This window comes from Chaetomium globosum, genomic scaffold (assembly GCF_000143365.1).
Source record: "Chaetomium globosum CBS 148.51 scaffold_5 genomic scaffold, whole genome shotgun sequence".
Lineage (NCBI taxonomy): Eukaryota > Fungi > Ascomycota > Sordariomycetes > Sordariales > Chaetomiaceae > Chaetomium > Chaetomium globosum.
The window spans coordinates 2,722,949-2,743,324 of NT_165980.1; the positions used below are offsets into that span (position 1 = coordinate 2,722,949).

The window sequence follows — 20,376 nt, forward strand, 5'->3', positions numbered from 1 at the left end:
TCACATCCAGTCAATGTGCCCAAGACATTTGGTTTCAAGTCTGTGACGTGGTCTCAACATCGGTGCATATGATATGCTATGTACATGTCGCCCAATACCAGCAATATCTACAACGCGGCCGCCGCGCTGCCGGATTTCAGGAGGCGGCTAAGCGTGAATTCATCATTCCCCAGACTCCCACCCCACCTGACGGCCCTGCTCTCCCTGCCCAGGACCGGATGACCACTACAACCATAGGAGAGAAATCTTTTTCCTTCCCCTCCCCAACGACACATTTCTATAATACACATTTCATTTCTCTCCTCGTTATGTAAAGTGGCGTATCCTCCGGATAGGCAGCCCGCATGAGAATGAAGCCGGCAGGTCGAGGAAACGTCTATCGTTCATCAGGAGCCAGATATACAAGATGCAGGTTGACCCGAGGATAGGGGTGACTCATATCCCCCATGCTTCCGCCGGTTGAGTCATATGGAGGACATAGAGACGAAAAGAGAGAGAGAGAGAGAGAGACAGAGCGAGCACGAGTGCTCGTGCCTGTCGGCAGCCAAGCAGACGAGGTTGGCATTAAATTAGGCGGTTGATATGAGCGCAGCGGAGCGGAGCTGGACAATATAGATTGGTGGATGTAGAACCAGTCGGCCTCATGTCGTTCTGCCTGTTAATATGACGGCGTCATTTAAAAAGGGATGTTGGGAGGGGGCTGAGCGGCCAAGGCGTCCTGCTGCTCCTGGAGCTCCTCGCCACCGGCCTCGATGGAAATACCGACACCAATCTTTGCTTGTTGCTATTGAAAGGGTTAACTACTAAGAGTTTCTAGGTGTGGGGGCGCGTCTCTTACCGTGAAGTGGTCCACATCGGCAGCGAAGGTCATCATGACAGGGGCCGCAACCCGCTTCTCGAGCAGGCAGCTTAGTTTGCCCGCGGTGTCGATCTGGGCACGGAAAGTCGACATCCTAAAATCGTACTTTGCACCGAAAGTAGTGATGCCCTCCTTGGCAAGGCCACCCATCATGGCACCGCTCGGAGCGACGGAAAGCGTCATGTCAACACCGGCCTGGACCTTCTCCGACAAGCGCTGCCAGTAGGAAGCATTGAGTGCACCTTGGGCCTGCAGCTGAGCGCTGGCGATGAAATTGTCCGCCTTGTACCGAGCAACGTAGGAAATAGCAGTATCCGGGCCTTGGGTAAGACCGGCACGCTGCCAAACAGCCTCCAGACCAAGAGCGAGCTTGGGTGTGACGGACTGCAGGTATTGGCCGATGAAGATGCCAGTCAAGCCGCCCTCAAGACATGAGGGGTTGAGGGCCTTCAGGGTGGCAGTGAAATCGTTGCCGAGATACTCGTTCTCAAACTGGGCCATGTCTTGGCCGGTGCCGCCGGGGGCGATCTGGAAGCGGGACTTGGTGATGAAAGCATTGCTCCACCTCCAGTTGAATGACGCTGAGAGGGCACCTTGATCGTCGACGTTTCCTTGCGCGAACATCTATGTCCTATTAGAACAGACCTAGGGGTGATGTTGAGGTCGCATACCTTGCTGGTGCCGTAGAGAGCGGCAAATGTGTACGGACTCAACCTCTCGCCCATGGCGAACTGGTGGGATACTTGAAATCTTGACTTCAATCAGCACCGCGCGACGGCCAAGAGCGTCAACGGCAGCGATTGTGGGGATCCCCAATCTGAAGCCATGGCTGAAGCACCGCGAGTTTGCGAACGACATACAAGGGGTTGAAGCTGAAAGCTTTTGTGAGGTCAGCCCGGAGGCCGGAGAACATCAAGTTCGTGGTGAGAACATCGCGCTGGACCTCTGCATAACCCGTCAGTGGTGTCCAAGAATCCCTATCGCCCGGAAGCAAGTGGCGGCGGGTAGGTGCCCCCAAGGCGTAATTTGATTCCAAGGCTGTGACGTACCCTTGGCGATATTCTCGACCATGCCGGGATTCGAGAGCCCCAACCGTTCCCTCCTTTCTTGAAAGGCATTGTAGACATCTGAAAGACCGGAGAATACGGGGTTCTTGCGTAGAAACGCAAGCGGCGCATCGGAGGTGGACGCCATGGCGGTGGTGACAGCAGTCGGGTCGCCGCGGCCGCGAAAGTCGATTTTGTGCCTTGTCGGACCGGATTCGACGGAGTGGTTTCGGACCTGGGGATTGAACCAATGATCAAAAGGCCCAATACTACTTTCTGTCCTGGATAAGGTTGATCGTCGTGGTCGAGGAGGTGGCTCTCAATGTCGGAGACACTTGAGCCGGCGCTGGTGTTTCGCTGCTCCGGAGAATCGCTCTTTGAAAGAGTAGTCCAAAAATTTCGAGGTCTCAGACAGAGCCAGCCCAGTTTGTTGGCCTGTGCACTGTGGGGGGAATCCCGCTGCCAAGAAATGCCAGGCTTGTCGTCCCACGCCCAGCGCCAGCGACCCACGACCTACCAGAAATGGAACTCACTACCTAGGCGGATCGGAGAAATCAAGCACCGACAATTGCCGCGGTTCATCCCGGCCCGGCCCTCTTTCATTCAGTTATTGGCACAGCTATGAGTTAACAAAAAGAAGCAGAGCACCATCAACTCATCAACAAATGAGATGTTGTGAATGAGTACATAACAGGTAGTGCTTAAAAGCTGTATCATTCGCCCTAACTGTACGAAGTAGAATCCTTGGTGCCTTCCTTCCTTATTGCAATGGGTGTCCCAGGAAGGAAACGACATGTCTGCGAGGAATGCCATAAACAGGGCAAAGTTACGAATACCGGCGGGTGCATGCATGGGGCAACCGGAGCTCTGCCCGACCCAACCCGAGCTCCCTTGCCCGTTTTCCAAATCTCACGCATGACACAACGTGACAACCATTGAGAGCATCCTGCATTTCCAAGAGCTATTCCTGTGCTTCATCCTCACCTAACAAGCATTTAGATCAGCAGCCCTTGCCTCCTTGGTCACGAGACTCATCGAATTTGTTCGGGTTCTGTCCGGCTGAGAGTGGGGCCCCTGATAAGTGTGTGTCATTGCCAGAGTGAGCTTGGGCATTTCTACCACCTAAGGTAGGTACTTACTTCTTGACCTACTCGCCACCTTTTGAGGTTTTATTCGGGCATACATCCTCGGTAGCATTTCTCTCACACTTGGGAACCATACTGATATCACATATCACAAAGGACAAGTACCTAATTATTGCGGCCCCTGCACTTGTTTGGTTCCGCTTTTCTCTACTCAGCTCCCTGTGCAGCCAAGAAAGCCATCCATCTTTGTGCCTGCTTTATAGGGACGGGCTTGTCCTTCGTACCTCAGCTTCTCGGCGTGGGGTTAGGTGGTGATACGAAATTACCTCGAGATCTCGACCACTTCTGCTGTGGCCATTGAACCTGCAACTTGTTTAGAGTCGACATTGCAAACATGGATACCCTCCTGTAAGCCCTCGCCATCGCTGTTGACCCCCCGGATGTGATAGAATATACGGAATATATTGAGAGATATCTCGTCGCTGACTGTTGCAGTACCGCTAAAATTGCGGTGAACGCCCCTCGTTACCGCCGCAAAAGCTCAACCTTCATCGACGGCATCCATGACGTCCACGACGATGAAGGTAACTTGGCGCCGGCGCAGTTGTACAGCACCATGTCTGGCAGGTTGTTCCACTCTGGAAGAATCGCCATCATCATGGTCGGCCTCCCTGCCCGCGGAAAGACGTAGGAAGACCTTGGATAGCCCAATTCTAGGACTGAACTAACGAAATCATAGTCACATCTGTGTCTCAATGGCTCGCTATCTTTCTTGGTAGATATAACCGCTCCCTCTGCACATGGTGATACTCACGCGTTGCAGGCTTGGGGTGAAAACTCGGATATTCCACCTTGGAGATTATCGCCGGGCGACGGTTGAGGGAGGCCATGTTCCGCAGGATTATTTCTATCCCAACGCATCTCCGGCTTCGGTCATGCTCCGTCAGAAAATCCTCAAGAAGTGCAGGGATGACATCTATGCTTGGTTGAACCACGAGAACGGACAGGTCGCCATTTATGACGCCGTGAACCCGACTGCCAGCGGCCGCAGGGTCCTAGCCGAAGAATTTGCGAAGAACGACGTTCAGGTGAGACCCTCGTTGGGTGTGCCACTTTCAGGGTATGCTTACTGACAGATGACTCGTAGACGCTCTTCATCGAGTCCTTTGTCGACGACCAAGAGATCCTGAAGGAGAATGCCCGCAATGTCAAAATCTCATCTCCCGATGTAAGTAACTGTGGTAAACAGAACGTGTCAAAATTCGAGTACTGACGTGCCAAGTTCCACGGAATGGACCCCGATGAGGCGGCCAAGCACTACCTCAAACGTATTGAGACCAAGATCCCGGTGTTCGAAACCATGGATGAGGACGAATTGAATTACGTCAAGATGATCAACGCTGGCCAGGCGTTTTACTACAACAACGTCAGCTTCAACTACCTGTCTCACAGAATCGTCTTCTATTTGACCAATCTGCACATAAAGTGCCGCACGACCTTTTTCGTCCGCGCCGGCCCCGCGACAGACGAAGATTCGTATAAGGCCGATGCTCCGCTGTCCGAGGAAGGCAAGATCTATGCGGAGAAGATGACGGAGACTCTCCTCCGGCACCGGGAGCAGGAACGCCAGGCATCCATTGACCAGGACGGCCCTGATCTGCCGCTACGACCCCTGACCGTGTGGACATCCACCCGGCTGCGCACCGTTCAGACAGGTGAGCCGCTGAAAGAGAGGGGATACAAGGTCAGGCAACGGTCTCAGATGAGCCAGATCAACCCTGGTGTCTGCGAGAAGTTGTCAGAGCGTGCGATCCGCGCCGCGTATCCGGAGGAAGTGGTAAAGCACGAGCTGGACCCCTATCACCACCGGTACCCGCGTGCTGAGGTATGCCGGATTCTCTTCTGTTCGTTGTTCTCCCCAGAAGTTACAATCTAACACAAAACAGTCATACCACGATCTGGCCGTCAGACTTGAACCTATCATCCTAGAGCTAGAGCGCGAGCAGAATGACTTGCTCATCATCGCCCACGAGAGCGTCCTGCGCGTGCTGTACTCGTACTTGATGCACTGCAGCACCAGGGACATTCCCAAGCTGAAGTTCCCACGGGATGAGATTATTGAGATTATCCCGGCGGCATATCAGAATGAGGCGAAGCGCATTCACATCCCTGGCCTCGACCCGAGAACCATTCCGGGTTCGCCGGAGGATATTCGGATTCCTGTGCCTGCCGACCTCAGCGCGCAACTGCCGCCCATCCCGGGTATGGATGAACCGGAGCCGACCGAGCCCGCTGGCTCGCGGCCTCCCGAGAAGATTGTCAACCATGCGAAAGATGTGTTGTCTGACAAGATGGGCGATGAAGATGTGAAGAAGGGGGGAGGTGGTGAGATGGGGGTGCCTCTAGGGAGAGCGAAGGCCACGTAATTCTAGCAGCGGTGGAATTTGCATAGAACGGTTTGTACAACAATGGTACGCTAATGGCTTGATCTCAATGATCCCAATGTCGTTGTCGTGACCCCTACCGTCTATTATAGGCCAACTAGCCCTAACCCTCAGCTGCTGTTTTGAGCTCGATGACGTCCAGGGAGGGTCTTGGCACCCCCGCGAGAGCTCCAAGCTCCCCCGCAGTGGGAATTGGAGCAGTCCCCCACCAACTGGACCCGTTCGGCTTTACTGCTGTGTACTTGTAAACGTAGACGTCCTTACTTCAGACATACCGAATCCCCAATTATGTCGGGTAAAACAGCTCTTGTCACCGGCGCCACAGGCTTCCTCGGCCGGGCAGGTCGTCAAGGCCTTTCCAGAGTCACGACTGGGTCGTCAAAGGTACCGGGCTACTCGGGCGCAGACGGCGTCAACACCCTCAAGGATCGACCACTTCCAACCCCGCCGAGATCGAGAAGGCCCTCGAGGAAGTGAAGTGCGCAACACCCAACCCCATTCCCCTATTTCCACTACTACCCCCGGGACCAGTTCACTGACCAACACCGGCTAGCATACCACAGGTGGTAATCCATTGTACGCTTCCTCCTTCCTCCTTCCCCTCCCATCACCCTTTCTAACAACTCACCCCCACCTTCTCTTTCACCAGGCGCCGCCAACCGCTTCCCCGACAAAGTGGACGCGGACCCGACCGGCACGCGGGCGCTCAACATCGAGGCGTCGCGGGCGCTGGCGCAGCAGTGCGCGGCGCGCGGCGCCCTGCTCGTCTACATCTCGACCGACTATGTCTTTGCGGGCCGCCCCGGCGAGGCCCCCTACGAGGCCGACGTACCGACGGGCCCGACGAATCTGTACGGGCAGACCAAGTTGGATGGGGAGCGGGCGGTGTTGGGGGCGTTTGAAAGTCTGAGTTTGGGGGAGGGGGGTGGGGGTACGGCGGTGGTGCTGCGTGTGCCGGTGTTGTATGGCGAGGTGGAGGCGGGGAGGAATGCGGAGAGCGCGGTGAATTGTCTGATGGATGTTGTGCTGGGGGAAGGGGGGAAGGTTGGGATGGATCATTGGGCGTTGAGGTATCCGACGAATACGGAGGATGTGGCGAGGGTTTGCTACGGTGGGTTGTTTTCTGAGCCCTTACGGAGGATATCTGGGGGTACATTTATTGACGGGGTGTGTGGTGTAGATGTGGCTGTCCGGTATCTGGGCGAAGAGGACAAAGCGTCACTGCCGCGCGTGTTACAGTTCTCGAGCGAGGACAAGTACACCAAGTACGAAATGTGCCAGCTGTTCGGCGAGATCATGGGCACGCCGATCGATCGAATCGTGCCGAATACCGAGGGCAACGATCCCAAGGCCAGCGTCCAGCGGCCGTACGACTGCCATCTCAGCACGAAGGCGCTCAAGGATCTAGGAATTGATGTCTCGACACAGGATTTCGTCGGGTGGTGGAGGAGAGAATGCAGGGCGTTTCGGCATTGATGTGATTCGCACCACGCGTTTCCCTTCTCAACTGATCGCGACACCGACACGGGGGTCGCGTCGGAATGTCGAAGGTTCAGAGACCCGCGGCGGAGCACGCGCCGAGCCAAAGAAAGCATGGATTGCGGAATTCGGGGTGGTGGCTGGCGAGAGTTGGCAGGCAAGACAGGACAGATCTGTACATGAAATAAGTCAAACAGCCCTTGCGTCTGCTGATCGCCAATCGGAAGCAAGTAACTTCCGGGCCCATCGAGGCGGAACCGCACATCACCGTCAATCTCATGCTCGCCCGCGGTGTAGCCACCCTCTGGCCAAAAAAAGCCGAACTCGAGATGGAGCAAAAAATACAGAAGAAAAAAAAAAAAAAAAATATCTTATGGGTAAGAATATAGACATGATCTACTCGAGAAAGAAGTAAAGGGAACCCAGAAAAAGGAACCGGCAAAAGCAATCAAGTAAAAGAAATCGAGTCAAATAAAAAGTAGGCTTCGGGCTTCCGAATGGCTTTCTTTTCGCTCCCCCAGCCGAAGGTTTCGGCGGCACCTACGTTTGGAGTTCGGCTTTTTTTGTCTACGGGGTGCTCGCCCACGGTGAAACCAGCATGCTCATTCCGTAAAAAGGCAGGAATCGTGGGGCCATGAATCAAGATGTCTTTCCTGTCAAACGCGAAACCCTTGGGGTCGTCCGTGATGGGTGATGATTTATTAACTGTTCCTGCCGGTGCGAGGTGGTCTCGTATTTTCCTTCGTTTCCACTCTGTTGTTACGGATTGATGCAAGAAGCCTGCAATTTACGATCGCTGCATTGTCATTCCCTCGTTCGCTACAACCATTTCCCAAGCTGACTGAACCTCTGCAACAAGCCCTGACCCACGATCTGCCCAGCTGCCCCAGCTCCAGCTCCAGAGATCTGCCGCCAAGGCCCCAAGGACCAGGCCAGCCAACAGGGACCCGCGCCGTCTGGAGCCCTTTGACAGCACGCCCCTGTCGAGCTGCCATGTCTGCAACGACTGCCACCAACACCAGCCTCAAGCCAGCCATCCCAAAAAGAACCGGTCAACGGGGCAGGCATGTGGCAAGGAAACGTGCAGTGGCTTTCGATGAATCACTGCAGGTCGACGACACGAGCAAAGGTCAGCTCCAGACCAGCCCGTCGTTTTCCCCTGCATATTTGCTTGCAGCGCTGGAGTGGGCCGAAGATAGTGAAAATAGGAACATCGACAGGCCTGGCAGCAAACCCAGCAGGGTACCGGGAAGGAGTGGGGAGCGCAAACCCCTTGTGCCGTCGTCGGCGCATAAAACGGCTTCAAACCTCAAGTTGCGGCCAGGACGCAGAAACGATGACGTGAAAAAGCTCTCGAAAATTAGGCCGCGGCCATTCGAGCCATCTGAGCCATCCACGCCGCGCATCGACTTATTACCCGAGAAGCTTGTCTTTAGGTCCCGCCAAACCCCAGTGTCGTTCCTTCCGCCCCCCTCTTCCGTCTCCCCTGATGCGGCAAGCAAGTCCGTCTTCTTTAATAATAATAAGTTGCCTCCATCGCCCATCAGTCCTAGCTTGCCACTCCAAAATCGCAAACAGCACCATCGGTATCAGCAGCAACGGCCGGGGACTAGCAACGAGGTCGGCCGGCCGCCTTGGTACAACGGCCCAAAAAAGGCTTCATTTTCGGCCGACAACGTGGCACAGGTAGCAAACGAAACCGACAGGATTATTCTGGCCAGACCGCCGCCGCCACCTGGGGGCAAAAGGTCCGACGGCAAACCCGCCGTGTATCAGACAATGCAGCCTTCCGCAGTGCCGCCGCCATCAATGACCAAGTCCTCAAGCCCACCGCGCCAGCCACAAGGCCCGGTGCGTGAGGCGTTTGCCTTCTTCTCCCGCGGGCGGAAGAAGAGCCACGCCAGCGACTCGCCCCGTTCAACTCTCACAAAACGCTCTCGCGCACTGCCAATCTCATCGACATCTACGTCGGCAGAAACACAAGAAACACAATTCGACTCGACCCATTCCCCCCAATCTCCTGGCATCAACTCCATCCCAGACATGGCGCGCTTCCCCGCCGAAGGGGAGAATCCTACGGGAAAGGTAAGTGGATACTGGGACTACCCGGCCGTACTCGTTTGTCTCTGGGTGCGATTTTAACTAATATGACTTTAGTCCGTTGTAGTGCGTTGCAAGGGCACTACCGTGACTGTTCTGGTCACGAAAGAGACGTCTGCAGCTGATCTTTTGGTGAGCTGCAGCCGGTCATTGGCCGATCTTGGGCGGCCAATCAACCCAGACACCAGCGTTGTCATCGAGCCGTGCGTCCGCCCAGGGCTCGAGAGGAGGCTTCGACAGTACGAACTAGTTTGGGACGTCATCAGCGCTTGGGACAACGATTCGTCCAACTTCTTGATCATCCTCTCAGATACCTCCGACCCAGACAGGGAACTAAGCCTCTCTAGCGTGCCCAAGTCATTAGACGAACCGGAGGGCTTCGTCCTTCCCCTCTACTTCCTCCAACGGCCGGGAAAATGGACCCAGCGCTTTATTACGTTGAAGGAGAATGGGCAAGTCTTTGCATCCAAAAAGCAAGATTTCAAGCCTTCCGACAAGAATGTTGCACGGCTTTGCCATCTTTCCGACTTTGACCTCTATCTGCCGACCGAGGCTGAGATGAGGAAGCAGCTTCGGCCACCCAAGCGGTACTGCTATGCCATCAGAAGCCAACAAAAAGCCACTCTATTTATCGATTCCACCCATTATTGCCATTTCTTTTGCACCGAAGATCCGATCGTTGCGCGGCAGTTCCGCTCTGCTGTGCAGGGCTGGCGTAGTTGGTATCTGGTGAACAAGAAACTAGGGTTACACGAGAAAAAGGAGGTGTCATCGCCAGTCAGCCTCTCCAAAGGTGATCACGGCTACCGGAGCAGGGCCTCAACAGACCAGGGATCCAGAGGTGACTATTGTTCTAGAGGCAGGTCCTCCGTGGACCAGGGACCCAGGGGAAGACCATCAGTCGACCAAGCCCCATTAATTCAGTCAGTTCCGTCCTCTCGTGACGACGTGTCACCAGATGCGTCAGCCGGGGGGGTAATACCTCCAGTTCCGCCCTTGCCAGCATCTCTCCAGGGGAAGAAAGCCGAAGTTTTTACTGCAACTGGGCTGCTTGGTAACGGATACGACGAGCGCAGACAGCAAGTCTTGCGGCAGGAGGCCTCGACAAGACATCGGCGGGGAACGGTGACAACGTCACCAGATGATGGCCCGTTCATCGACGGGCCTAGTCTGCTAAACAACCATGCAGCAGCCACCCCTACCTCCGACGCCCGCCCTCAGACGAGCGGGTCAGGTGGCAGTCCTGCATCGCCGTCTCGCAGGTCAGATCGTGCAGGCTGGTTCCCCTCCGCCGTCCAACACTCGGCCGAGCAACAAAGCACCCGGCCACCTGTCTCGTTATCCCGGAGGCCGAGCACCTCCTCACACGGCCCATCCCGTTCCCGCTCCGTTCGCCAGCGCGGCGAACAGCGCGGCGAAGAACAACTACCCCCGTTGCCCACGCAAAAGCTTCCCCCGCAACCCCTCATCGACCTCACCCCAACCTTCGTCGAGCCCCCGCAGTGGAACCGCGAGGGCCGCGGCCGTGGTGTGCGCGCTCCGCAGGGGAAACCTCTCGTTGATCTCGCCACAGGGCATGTCCTCCCCCCCAGCACAGCCGCGCGCTTTAGGGACGCCGCACCACCTAAGAATCTGCTGCGTCGGCCCGACACGGCAGCACCATCGGCGACATCAGGGGGTAGCGGCGGCGGTGGTGGTGGCACACTCATGGACCAGTATGATTTGCAAAAGTCAACTAGCCAACGCGGGCGGCCGCGGGCGCCCACCCTCGGTGATGGCGCGGATCCTATCCAGGGGGGTCTGCTGGGCGATCTGGCGCGGCGGAACACGGTTAGGAGCAACGCCAGTGCTGGCGGTGGTGGGAGTAGGCCCAGTGTGCCTTCGCCCGCGGCGGCGGCGGCTTATATGCAGTCGAGGGGGAAGACGATGCGGGTTGGAGACGCGGAGAGGGACAAGCTTAGGGGGCGGCTCAGGAGTGTGGAGGGTCGTGGCCGGGGGTAGATGGCGGTTAGGGGAAGGAGGTTTTAATACGGGTTTGTTTCGCCTAGGCTTTTTTTGGCTGTTTTGCTTCATTTTGATTCGATTCGCTTCGGCTGCTGGTGTGGCCTACCTATTTATTTTCTTTTCCTTTTTTGGCCGTGCCGAGGTCATGGCGTGGATACGGTATGGGGTAACGACGTTACGTATCGGTATGATGGGATGGCCTCGAAAAAACAAGGGGATCGGGGAAGACATCTAGTTTCAGCGATGTATTCGTTACTTGTAGCTCTTTGGATTCAGCCTCGAATAGACGTGCGGCTTCATGTTTTTGATTCAACCCCCGATCTACTCTACTCTGTCTGTAGCTCTCTTTTTTAACTCCGATTACAAAATGGGTATTAATGTGTGCTGAATCTCTGTAATAGGATGGTAGGAGATGTAGCCTCGATATTTCTCCTTTAAGACGCGACCAGCAACAGCTTACTTGGTGCGCTTGTAGATCTTGCCGAGGAAGGCCTCAAACACACCCTTCTTCATGCCCTTCGACTCGTCGATCTTGGCGATCAGGGCGCGGACCTCGCCGACGGCCTTCTCCTCGTAGTCCTTGTACCGCTGCTCCAGCTTGAGGTCGTCGTACAGCTTCTTGATGACGGCCTCCTTGTCCTTGTTCTTGCGGCCGTAGTTCTCCTCGAGCACGCGGCGCTGCTCCGGGGTCACGATGGCCAGGGCCTGGTTGACCAGCCACGAGCACTTGTTGTCCATGATGTCGGTGCCGATCTTGCCGATGTGCTCGGGCAGGCCGAAGTTGTCGAGGTAGTCGTCCTGGATCTGGAAGTACTCGCCCAGCGGGATTAGGATGTCCTCGGCCTGCTTGAGGTTCTCGGGGGTCGCGATGTCGAGCATGTACAGGGCCAGCGCCACGGGCAGGTAGAAGCTGTAGTAGGCCGTCTTGTAGACCACGATGAAGCGGTACTTCTCCATGCTGAAGTTGTCCAGGTCGACCACGTCCTCGGGCGCGGTGAGCAGGTCGCACAGCTGGCCGATCTCGGTCTGGTACGTCACCTCGTGGAACAGCTCGAGCAGGTCGACGTAGCGCGGGTGGCTGCGGAAGAACTTCTTGAGGAGCGTGTAGATGGCCGCCTCGAGCATGAAGGCGTCGTTAATGGCAATCATGCCCACGCCCTCCTGCCGGTACCAGCACGGCTTGCCGCGCCGCGTGATGCTGCTGTCCATGATGTCGTCCGACACCAGGAAGAAGGCCTGCAACAGCTCCGTCATCCACCCCAGCGTCGCCGCCTGGAAGTATTCGTCCTCCGTTAGCGGCCGCTCGAGCAGCATCGACACCGAGTCCGGCACCGACATGCCGCGGTTGCATTTGCCGCCGACGGCGTTGACTTGGAGGGACTGGAGGGCGGAGAGGTTGGTTAGCAGTCCGTTTTTCGCTTTCTTTTGTCTTCCTTTCGTTCTTCTCGGTTTTCTTGTGTTGGTTATTAGGAATATTGCCCCCTCACCTTCTTGTACCAGTCAAGAGCCTGTGCCGGAAGCTTGTAGGTATTGGCATGCTCAACAAGTGCCGCTTCCAGCTTTGGGAAGACGGCCTCGAACTCCTGGAGGGTAGTTTTTTGCGCCATCTTTGTTTTGCGAGTTGTTTGTTTTCTTTTCCTCTTGTTTGGGAGACCTCGGGTACAGCGTAGAAACAAACCGTAACTAAGTCGGGTTTGGTTGGGGAGGATGGAGTTCGGTAATTGGAGTTGGGGGTTGGGCGTTCCGGGTCGGTGAACTTGGGTGCCACAGGCGGTGGGCCGGGAAACAGCGGCGTCGGCCAAAGAAGCTTGGGAACTGTTGGGCCCAATTGACCCCTCCTTTTCTCTTTGTCTCTCCTCCCCAGAGTGGGGAAGCGCTTGTGATAGTCGAGCCCCTGAATGCCGCAAGATTTTGGCGGTGTATCATTCTAAGGGTGGGGGGCAATGCGGCAGAATTCAGGAACCCCCGGCAGTTTTCCCCATTAGATGCGCGTCATTTGGCGGCAGACGCGTCTAAACAAGAGATCCAACACCCCCTGTAATCTGTACCTGTCTGGACCTGTGCCGAAGCCATGCAGCTCGATTTCGGACAAGACTGATTAAACAACATGCAGTGTCACCACTTGCGGAGGTAGTCTGACTCGAGCCCCAATTGTAAACATGTGAATTAGCAGACCACCTACGTTATACCTGGGACCTTACCTACCTTATCCAAATACGATAGCCTCGACAGAAATCCAACCACGCCAAGGTCCTCTGTTGCTGCTTGCTTCCTTCCGGCTTTATTTACATCGTCACATTGGAAGTTGACGGGACCTTCAACCAAGCCCTCGACCACATCAATCCATCACCGCCATAACGACTCGCTTGTTTGACGCAACCCCCGCCCAGCATGGGCCTGTCACCAAGGGACTCGGTGCAGCTCAGGGAGACTCTACAAATAGCAGTGGTGAAGTGCTCCGAACGATGTCTCTACCAGTCTGCTAAATGGTATGTTTAATGGCTAGGTACCTATGTTGTGATCATCTGTCAACTGATTTGAACTACCAGGGCCGCAGAGATCCTCGATGCGCTTCCAGAACCCGACCTTGATACCATGTCGGATGCGCCAGGAAACAATGTACATCCCGTCTTCGCGCCCAATCCTGACCCTGTTGAGGCCGATCTGGAAGCTCAGGAGCTCGGCCGGTATCTGCTAGCAAAGTCGTACTTTGATTGCAAGGAATTTGAACGATGCGCCACCGTCTTCCTCCCGGAGCCCCTTCTAGCCAGCCTCTTGGGGACCAACCCGAACGAGGTCGCAAACCCCAAGGGCAAGGGCAAAGCTAAAGCGATTTCAGCGTCCTCTCCCGAAAACAGCCTGCCTGCGATTAGCCAAAAGAGCATGTTTTTGGCTCTGTACGCCAAAGTCATAGCGGGAGAAAAGCACAAGGACGAGGACACGGAGATGATCATGGGGCCCCAGGACTCGGGGTCCGTCATCAACAAGCAACTGGTGATCGTCAGCCGCTTTCTCACCAAGTGGTTTGCCCAACGAAAAGATGATGATGGTGACTATCCGGCCAGCCAAGGATTTCTCGAGTACCTGTATGGCATGGTCCTAGCGAAGGAGAAGAATGATAATCTAGCCTTGGATTATCTGATGCAGAGCGTACATTTGTTCCCTTGGAACTGGGGCGCTTGGCTGGAGATCACGAACCTCGTTTCGAGGGCCGAACAGGTGCGCAACGTGTAGCTCCCTTCCCTGGCGGTGTGTAGCTAACTCCTCCGTCAGCTAACCAAGATCGCCCCCCATCTACCACAAAACATCATGTCCTACATTTTCCACGCCAACGCTTCAGTAAACCTCTACCAGCAGGGGCCAGAACTTGCCTCCTCGTTAAACGATCTTCTCGGCATCTTTCCCACTTCATCCTTCCTCATGACCTGCAAGGCATTGCTGTGTTATCACTCCAAAGACCTGTTCGCCGCTGAACAGGAATTCAACAAGGTGTTGGCCCTCCACCCGCAACGACTCGACTCGCTCGACCACTACTCCAACATACTGTACGTTCTAAACCGGCGCCCCAAGCTCGCTTTCCTGGCCCACCTCTGCTCCAACATCGACAAGTTCCGACCCGAATCCTGCGTCGTGATTGGAAATTACTACTCGCTGCTCTCGCTTCACGAAAAGGCGGTGCAATACTTCCGCCGAGCTCTTACGCTGGACCGCTCCTGCCTCTCAGCGTGGACCCTCATGGGCCACGAATACGTCGAGCTCAAGAACACCCACGCGGCCATTGAGTCGTACCGCCGTGCAGTCGACGTCAACCGGCGGGATTACCGCGCTTGGTACGGCCTTGGCCAGACGTACGAGGTACTTGAGATGCACGCGTACGCGCTCTGGTATTATAAAAAGGCTGCGGGCCTTCGACCGTGGGACTCTAAGATGTGGCAGGCCGTCGGCTCGTGCCTGCAGAAGATGGGCCGCGACCGCGACGGCATTAAGGCCCTCAAGCGCGCCCTGCTGGCCGATAGCTACTATGACACCACGGCGGCGAGCAGCTTTGGCAGCGCCGGCCCCGTCGACCGGATGTCACAGATGGACCCGGAGGTGCTGCTGCAGATCGCCACCATGTACGACCGCCTCGACGAGGTGGACGAGGCCAAGGCATACATGGAGCTCTGCCTAGCGCAAGAAGAAGGGGCCGCAGGCGCCGAAGATGGCGGCGGCGGTGGCGGCAGTGGCGGTCTCTCGCTGGGCGACTCCATCGCCATCCACAACGACGCGCCAGGGTCGGACGGCGAAGGCAACGGGGCGGACGGCGCGGCGGGACCCGACAGCGGGACGGGGGTGACGTTCGCGACCAGCAAGGCGCGCATGTGGCTGGCGCGGCACGCGATGCGGGCCGACGACTTCGACACGGCCAACCGGCTGGCGATGGAGCTCTGCCAGGACGGCATCGAGGTCGAGGAGGCGAAAGCGCTCATGCGCGAGGCCCGCTCGAGGATGGAGCTCGCGGATATGGTGGAGCGCTAGAGGTCGCTGCCGCTTTCCGGCACCCGTCTCCTCAATCAAAGCCAGTGGGCTGAGCGAGCCGGCGAGTCTCCCAAGAGCCCCCAGGGAAGGAGGCAGTGGTCGCGCCAGAGCAGTGGGAGGCTTTCGTCGCGGGGGTGATGGCCTGCCCTCTGCTCGCTACTTGCGCGAACGCCGGTTGAAGTGAAGGCTCGGGTTTGTATGGCGTACCCATGGTTGTGGGAGCCGACATCGGCATGGATACTCGCACGATTATGACGATTCGATGGCGGCAGCGACGCGCTGCACGAAGTTGGTGGCGTTAATGCATATATCATGAGGAGGACAAGGAATCGGTTATCGGTATGGCTACGGTAACAGACAGCGTTAGTATGATTGTTCTACGGTGTAGGATGAGACGTAGGACGGCCAGAATTGGTTGCGTGCAGTCACGCTTCTCAGAAAAGCTGTGGTGTTCACTACCGTAGAGAATGGAGTGTAGATAGACGTAGTGGAAGAGAAATTCAGAGCACTGCTTCAAGATTTGAGCCTGTGAAACCATGTCAATAACACCAACATATCAACTTTTCTGCCTAGGGACAGGTGGGACTGCACCCTCACACCCCGTTAGGGTACTGTACGTCCATGCTTCACAAGAGCCGCATCTAGTTGTGGCATGTCAGACAGTGGACGTCATTGTTTGTTTGTACGTCACGGCAAAAATACCCAGTCACTTGCTTTGGTACGACGTGCCCCTTCCAAATTTCGTCACTCCATTCCACACCGGTATATGTATACATCCAGATACGCAGAGCATAGTACAAGCATTCACCCGTCATGACCGATCCCCACCTCCACTTCAAGCGTCCCCCCTACGCCTTGTTCCCATCATTGGACTCCCCGTTCTTCTCCGCTTGCGCCCCCGCCCCAGCTTGCGCTTGCGGTTCCGGAGACTGCTCTTCTATCGATTTTTCCCCGTTTTGGCCTTCGTTTGGAGATTCAGCGGCAGGCGGTGCCGGTGATGGTGGGGCGGGTTCTGGCGCTGGCGCTGGTGCTGGTGCTGGGGGTGGAGGAGGGGCAATGATTTGTTTGCCCCTGATAACTTTGAGCAGATAATCGCCAGCGTCCTCGAACCCGTCGAGTTTGCCCAGGCGAGACTGGAAAAACTCAACATCCCGCAGCATCCTGTTGGAATATTATTAGTACATGCCTGGGCTACACTATCGAAGCGAGCGAGAACATACCTCCCCCGGCCCTGCTCCGTCTCGAGCTCCGCGGCTTGGTACGCCGCGCCAAATGTGTCTTTGTAGTTTTTGAACACGGGCATCATGATCATGCGCACAGTGCCCTCAGGGAGGTGTTTTGTCAGGTTGCGGTGCAGGATGCTGGTTTCCTTGGCCAGCGTCTCCATGTACTCGTTCACCACGGGTTTGGATTCCTGGTCCCAACTGATGGCCTTCAGCTTTTTGGTACCAGCCAGGGCGCGCCCGCTCATAATTTCGATTAGTTTGTCGTAGATATTGTTCTGGTGCTCCTGGAACGCTCGCCTGGCCTTGTCAAATTCGCCCATAACGCTCGACGTGGCCGGTCCTGAGCCGCAATGCCGGCGAACAAATTCGCGGACATGCGGAATGATGGCTGCGATAAAAGCAAGGGATTGAGAAGCTAGGGCGAGGTGTTTTGTTGTTATGTTCTTGAGCCCGGCGGTACGTGTTGCACCGGTGCCTAAGATGAGTTGGGTGCAGCGCGAGTTGAAGAGCTGGAGGAATGCGACCAGCGATGTTGATATTTCTCCCGTCATAGACGGTATGGCAGCTATAAGATGCAAGAAATGAGCCATTCCATGCATACACGAGATGGCAGAGTTGGGGAGCAGGTAGCTTTCCGAGTCGACCACGGCACTCCTAGTTTTGGTCTTGCTTGTTCCGTTTGCTTGGACTGACAGCACGTCAACCTCTTCGCCTGCCTTTTCCGTGTCGGGGTGCGGGATCCATATTTGATTTCCCTCCGTCCAGGTAACGGCATCGCTGGTGCTGCTCTCCAGAATTCGGCCAAGTAGTTCCGTATCCTTCTCGCTGAAATCGGCTGAGTTCCACTGATCCGATTCCATGCCCTGCGCAAGCTTCTGGTTTTCGGCGTCCCCGTGATATTGGATGAAATCCTTGATGTGGCCGTTAACGACCGTCTTTAACGTGGTACCGCTGCGCCCAGAAATGGCCTCGCATTCATTGGCAAAATGGAGGTTGAGCGTGAAATATCGCAGGAACCAGAGGAGACCCAACCGCTTGCTCTGTTCTGATCGCACACGCAGTACCTTTACGATCTTTTCGTGCGCCACGTCAACTGCCTGCCCCAGAAGATTCGCAATGTCTAGCCCCATGTGGATTTCTTCCTGGGCCTCCCGAGCGGCGCCTGACGCCTGCCTTGTTGTAGGGCTAAAGGGAGGTGACTGGAGCGGAGATCGGGCACCCGATGGTATGGGCGGCTCGCCGATGGAACTTGCCACATCCAGAAGAACCTTGGCTTGAGTACTTAGTCTCCTCAAAGCCTCAGCCACGCCGATGTACACGTTGGTCAACAACTTCTCGGCATCTTGAGGTTCGAGAGCGCGTAGGTTACGGGCTAGAATGATCGACCTCTCTTGCTGGGAGCGTTGGTTGCCGCCGGTTCTTGTGGACGTGGACATGAGCGATTCATTGTCATCGTCATTAGAGCTGGGCATCTGCCGTCGGATGATGGTTCTAATCTCGCGCAGTGCCGCTTCCCGGTACGCGGTAGCCGCAGCTGTGAGATGCTTTGCACGTTGCAAACCCGTGAGGCTGGTGAGAAGCTCTGTCCGTATCAGGTTTGTTCCCGCCATGTATGCCGGGAAGGCAGAAGGTTCACGGCTGTGAGTTCCACGTGTTCGCGCCGAGGCACTACTCCAGCGCATCAGAACCTCTTGGAAAGACACTTGCTCGACATGATTCTGAAGGTCTGTAAGCAGGGTAGTGAGAAATTTGGCTTCGTAGGATTTCCCAATCTGTAGCCGAAGCGTGTCCAAGTCGCTGCTCACGCCCTGGAGCGCGGTAGCCCCCCTGAGGTCCCTTAGTTGGATACTAAGCTGGTTGGTCCCCGACACCTCGCCTGCCATAAGGTTCTCGACGGCATCGATATTGTCAAGAGCTTCATCGACCTGGCCACCATCGACTAGAGACTCGCAGACGGCAACGGCGTCGACAATCTCTCTTAGTTGCATAACGGTGTCATGAAGCTGCTTGATGTTCTCTCTTTTCCTGCGCTGCTGGACAAGATTCAGACCACCAATCGCGACCTCTTCATCAAGAGCTTCGAGTTCCTTCCTTAGTGCCTTGATCCTTTCTACCGAGTCCGCCGCTTCAGAGTGTAGTTCTCGAAGCGAGCCGAGGGCGGTAAAGAAAGTGGTGGATGCGGTGGATATGGACTGAATGAGATGCATCTCAACAGTATCCATGTACCATGACAGCTTCTCCTGTAGGATAGCATTCGTCGCTAAGGCCTTACGGGGCGCGACGGCCTGGCCGTTAGACGCAGCCTTCCCGTCGGCGCCTGGCGCCGGCCGCACCACTTCGGAGCGCTCGCTAACGACATCGAATGTTCGTGGATTCTCCAGGTGGAAGTCGTCGTCAAAGTATACGGTGGGTATGGTGGAGAGCGGAGGGGGTCCCTGTGCTGGTCCCCTTCTCGGACGCGAACTTGACCGCAGCGGGGCCGAGGCGGTTTCAATGGAGGATAGGGAGCTTAGCGACGCAGTCGATGTTCGTCTTGATGATAGCCCCAGCCGCCTGCCTGGTCGCAAATGGCCTTCATCTAGGGCTTCGGGGTAGTCGTCCGGCTTGTTCCCTCGACGATGTGCGCTGCCCGCCCCCTGGTCCTCATTCGCTTGCGCGCGCCGCAGCTGTTCGTACAAAGGGCCAACCTGCGACAGGTACGAGGTAAACTCGGATGCTTCGACATGTGGTATGTTCGTGAGCGCCACGGGGGGTATGTCTCGCGCGGTCGGAGGTTTATGTGCGCTCGAGGCAGGCGGCACGGTGTGCGGGAGGAGGCCAGTCCTCACTATTGGAGGCTGTAGTAGCGTCGAGATGGCATTTTGGCCCGATTCGAAGACGGGGTTGGACGAGTTCCCCCAGCTGTCTAGTGTGCCCCCGACCGAGTGGATGGAGCTTGCTGTTGACCCTCTTCGCTGATGGGAGTGTTGGGAGCCATGAGGCGCTGTTCTTCGAACTGTTAGCTGTTGATCAAGGCGCACCCAAGGTGCCCGGACTGCGCGGAGGAGCGAGAGTAAGTGGGTGTCTTGTGTGCATGTGCGTATGCGTACCCATGGAAGGGGAAGTCGCCCCGATGCCCAACCGATAGCGTCGGGGACAGGCTATCGACCGACTTGCGCGCCCCCTGATTTGCAAACATGATGCCTCGCCCAGTCTCCCCAGCCACGAGGCAAATTCGTTGTGTTGTTTGCGACCATCCAGGCCCGGGTGCGAGACCCTTGGGGAGCTTAATCCCAGGGGGGGACCGCTGTAACTACCAATCTGCAGGTGGATCTGACAGTGAAGAGAGGCCGCCGTCACCGGGGTATCATTGCTGGAAAACCTTTAAGGGAGCATACACTGCGTTGGTTTTCGGCTGTCGTTCAACTGTTGTGTTCTCGGCCGCAGGATATTGATTGGCAGTTTATTATCGTTTGGTTTCGGTGTGTCAGGTTTGAGTTGCCGTCAGTGTCCTGAGTTGCTGAGATGCTGAGCTCCTTGGCCAATCTGGCCGGGACTGGTCCCTGAGTTACGCCAAGCCTGGGATGGTACCCTGGGCCCTGCACAGCTTCACCCCTCCTATAGTTGCATATTTAG

The 20,376-nt window shown here is 56.2% G+C and overlaps 6 protein-coding genes across 6 annotated transcripts; 3 read left to right on the top strand and 3 right to left on the bottom strand.

Annotated features, from left to right (window-relative positions):
* Nucleotides 1-676: 676 nt before the first annotated feature.
* On the bottom strand, nt 677-2,053 carry CHGG_07730 (uncharacterized protein; the record flags this gene model as incomplete). The annotated part of the gene is made up of 5 exons (XM_001225385.1): nt 677-784; nt 839-1,387; nt 1,531-1,609; nt 1,720-1,804; nt 1,909-2,053. 5 exons carry the CDS (start codon nt 2,051-2,053, stop codon nt 677-679), a joined length of 966 nt encoding a protein of 321 aa, XP_001225386.1.
* A 1,331-nt stretch (nt 2,054-3,384) lies between these two features.
* On the top strand, nt 3,385-5,416 carry CHGG_07731 (6-phosphofructo-2-kinase, putative; the record flags this gene model as incomplete). Its single annotated transcript, XM_001225386.1, has 6 exons — nt 3,385-3,398; nt 3,486-3,677; nt 3,814-4,078; nt 4,138-4,218; nt 4,273-4,875; nt 4,937-5,416. The coding sequence occupies 6 exons, from the start codon at nt 3,385-3,387 to the stop codon at nt 5,414-5,416; spliced, it is 1,635 nt and encodes a 544-aa protein (XP_001225387.1).
* Nucleotides 5,417-7,906: 2,490 nt separating this feature from the next.
* On the top strand, nt 7,907-11,014 carry CHGG_07732 (uncharacterized protein; the record flags this gene model as incomplete). Its single annotated transcript, XM_001225387.1, has 2 exons — nt 7,907-8,998; nt 9,071-11,014. The coding sequence occupies 2 exons, from the start codon at nt 7,907-7,909 to the stop codon at nt 11,012-11,014; spliced, it is 3,036 nt and encodes a 1,011-aa protein (XP_001225388.1).
* Nucleotides 11,015-11,037: 23 nt separating this feature from the next.
* Nucleotides 11,038-12,624, bottom strand: CHGG_07733 (farnesyl pyrophosphate synthetase; the record flags this gene model as incomplete). Its single annotated transcript, XM_001225388.1, has 3 exons — nt 11,038-11,062; nt 11,739-12,397; nt 12,505-12,624. 3 exons carry the CDS (start codon nt 12,622-12,624, stop codon nt 11,038-11,040), a joined length of 804 nt encoding a protein of 267 aa, XP_001225389.1.
* Nucleotides 12,625-13,408: 784 nt separating this feature from the next.
* CHGG_07734 (uncharacterized protein) lies at nt 13,409-15,535 on the top strand (the record flags this gene model as incomplete). Its single annotated transcript, XM_001225389.1, has 3 exons — nt 13,409-13,506; nt 13,567-14,236; nt 14,375-15,535. 3 exons carry the CDS (start codon nt 13,409-13,411, stop codon nt 15,533-15,535), a joined length of 1,929 nt encoding a protein of 642 aa, XP_001225390.1.
* Nucleotides 15,536-16,383: 848 nt separating this feature from the next.
* CHGG_07735 (uncharacterized protein) lies at nt 16,384-19,854 on the bottom strand (the record flags this gene model as incomplete). Its single annotated transcript, XM_001225390.1, has 4 exons — nt 16,384-16,696; nt 16,756-17,236; nt 17,363-19,588; nt 19,851-19,854. 4 exons carry the CDS (start codon nt 19,852-19,854, stop codon nt 16,384-16,386), a joined length of 3,024 nt encoding a protein of 1,007 aa, XP_001225391.1.
* Between the last annotated feature and the right edge of the window lie 522 nt (nt 19,855-20,376).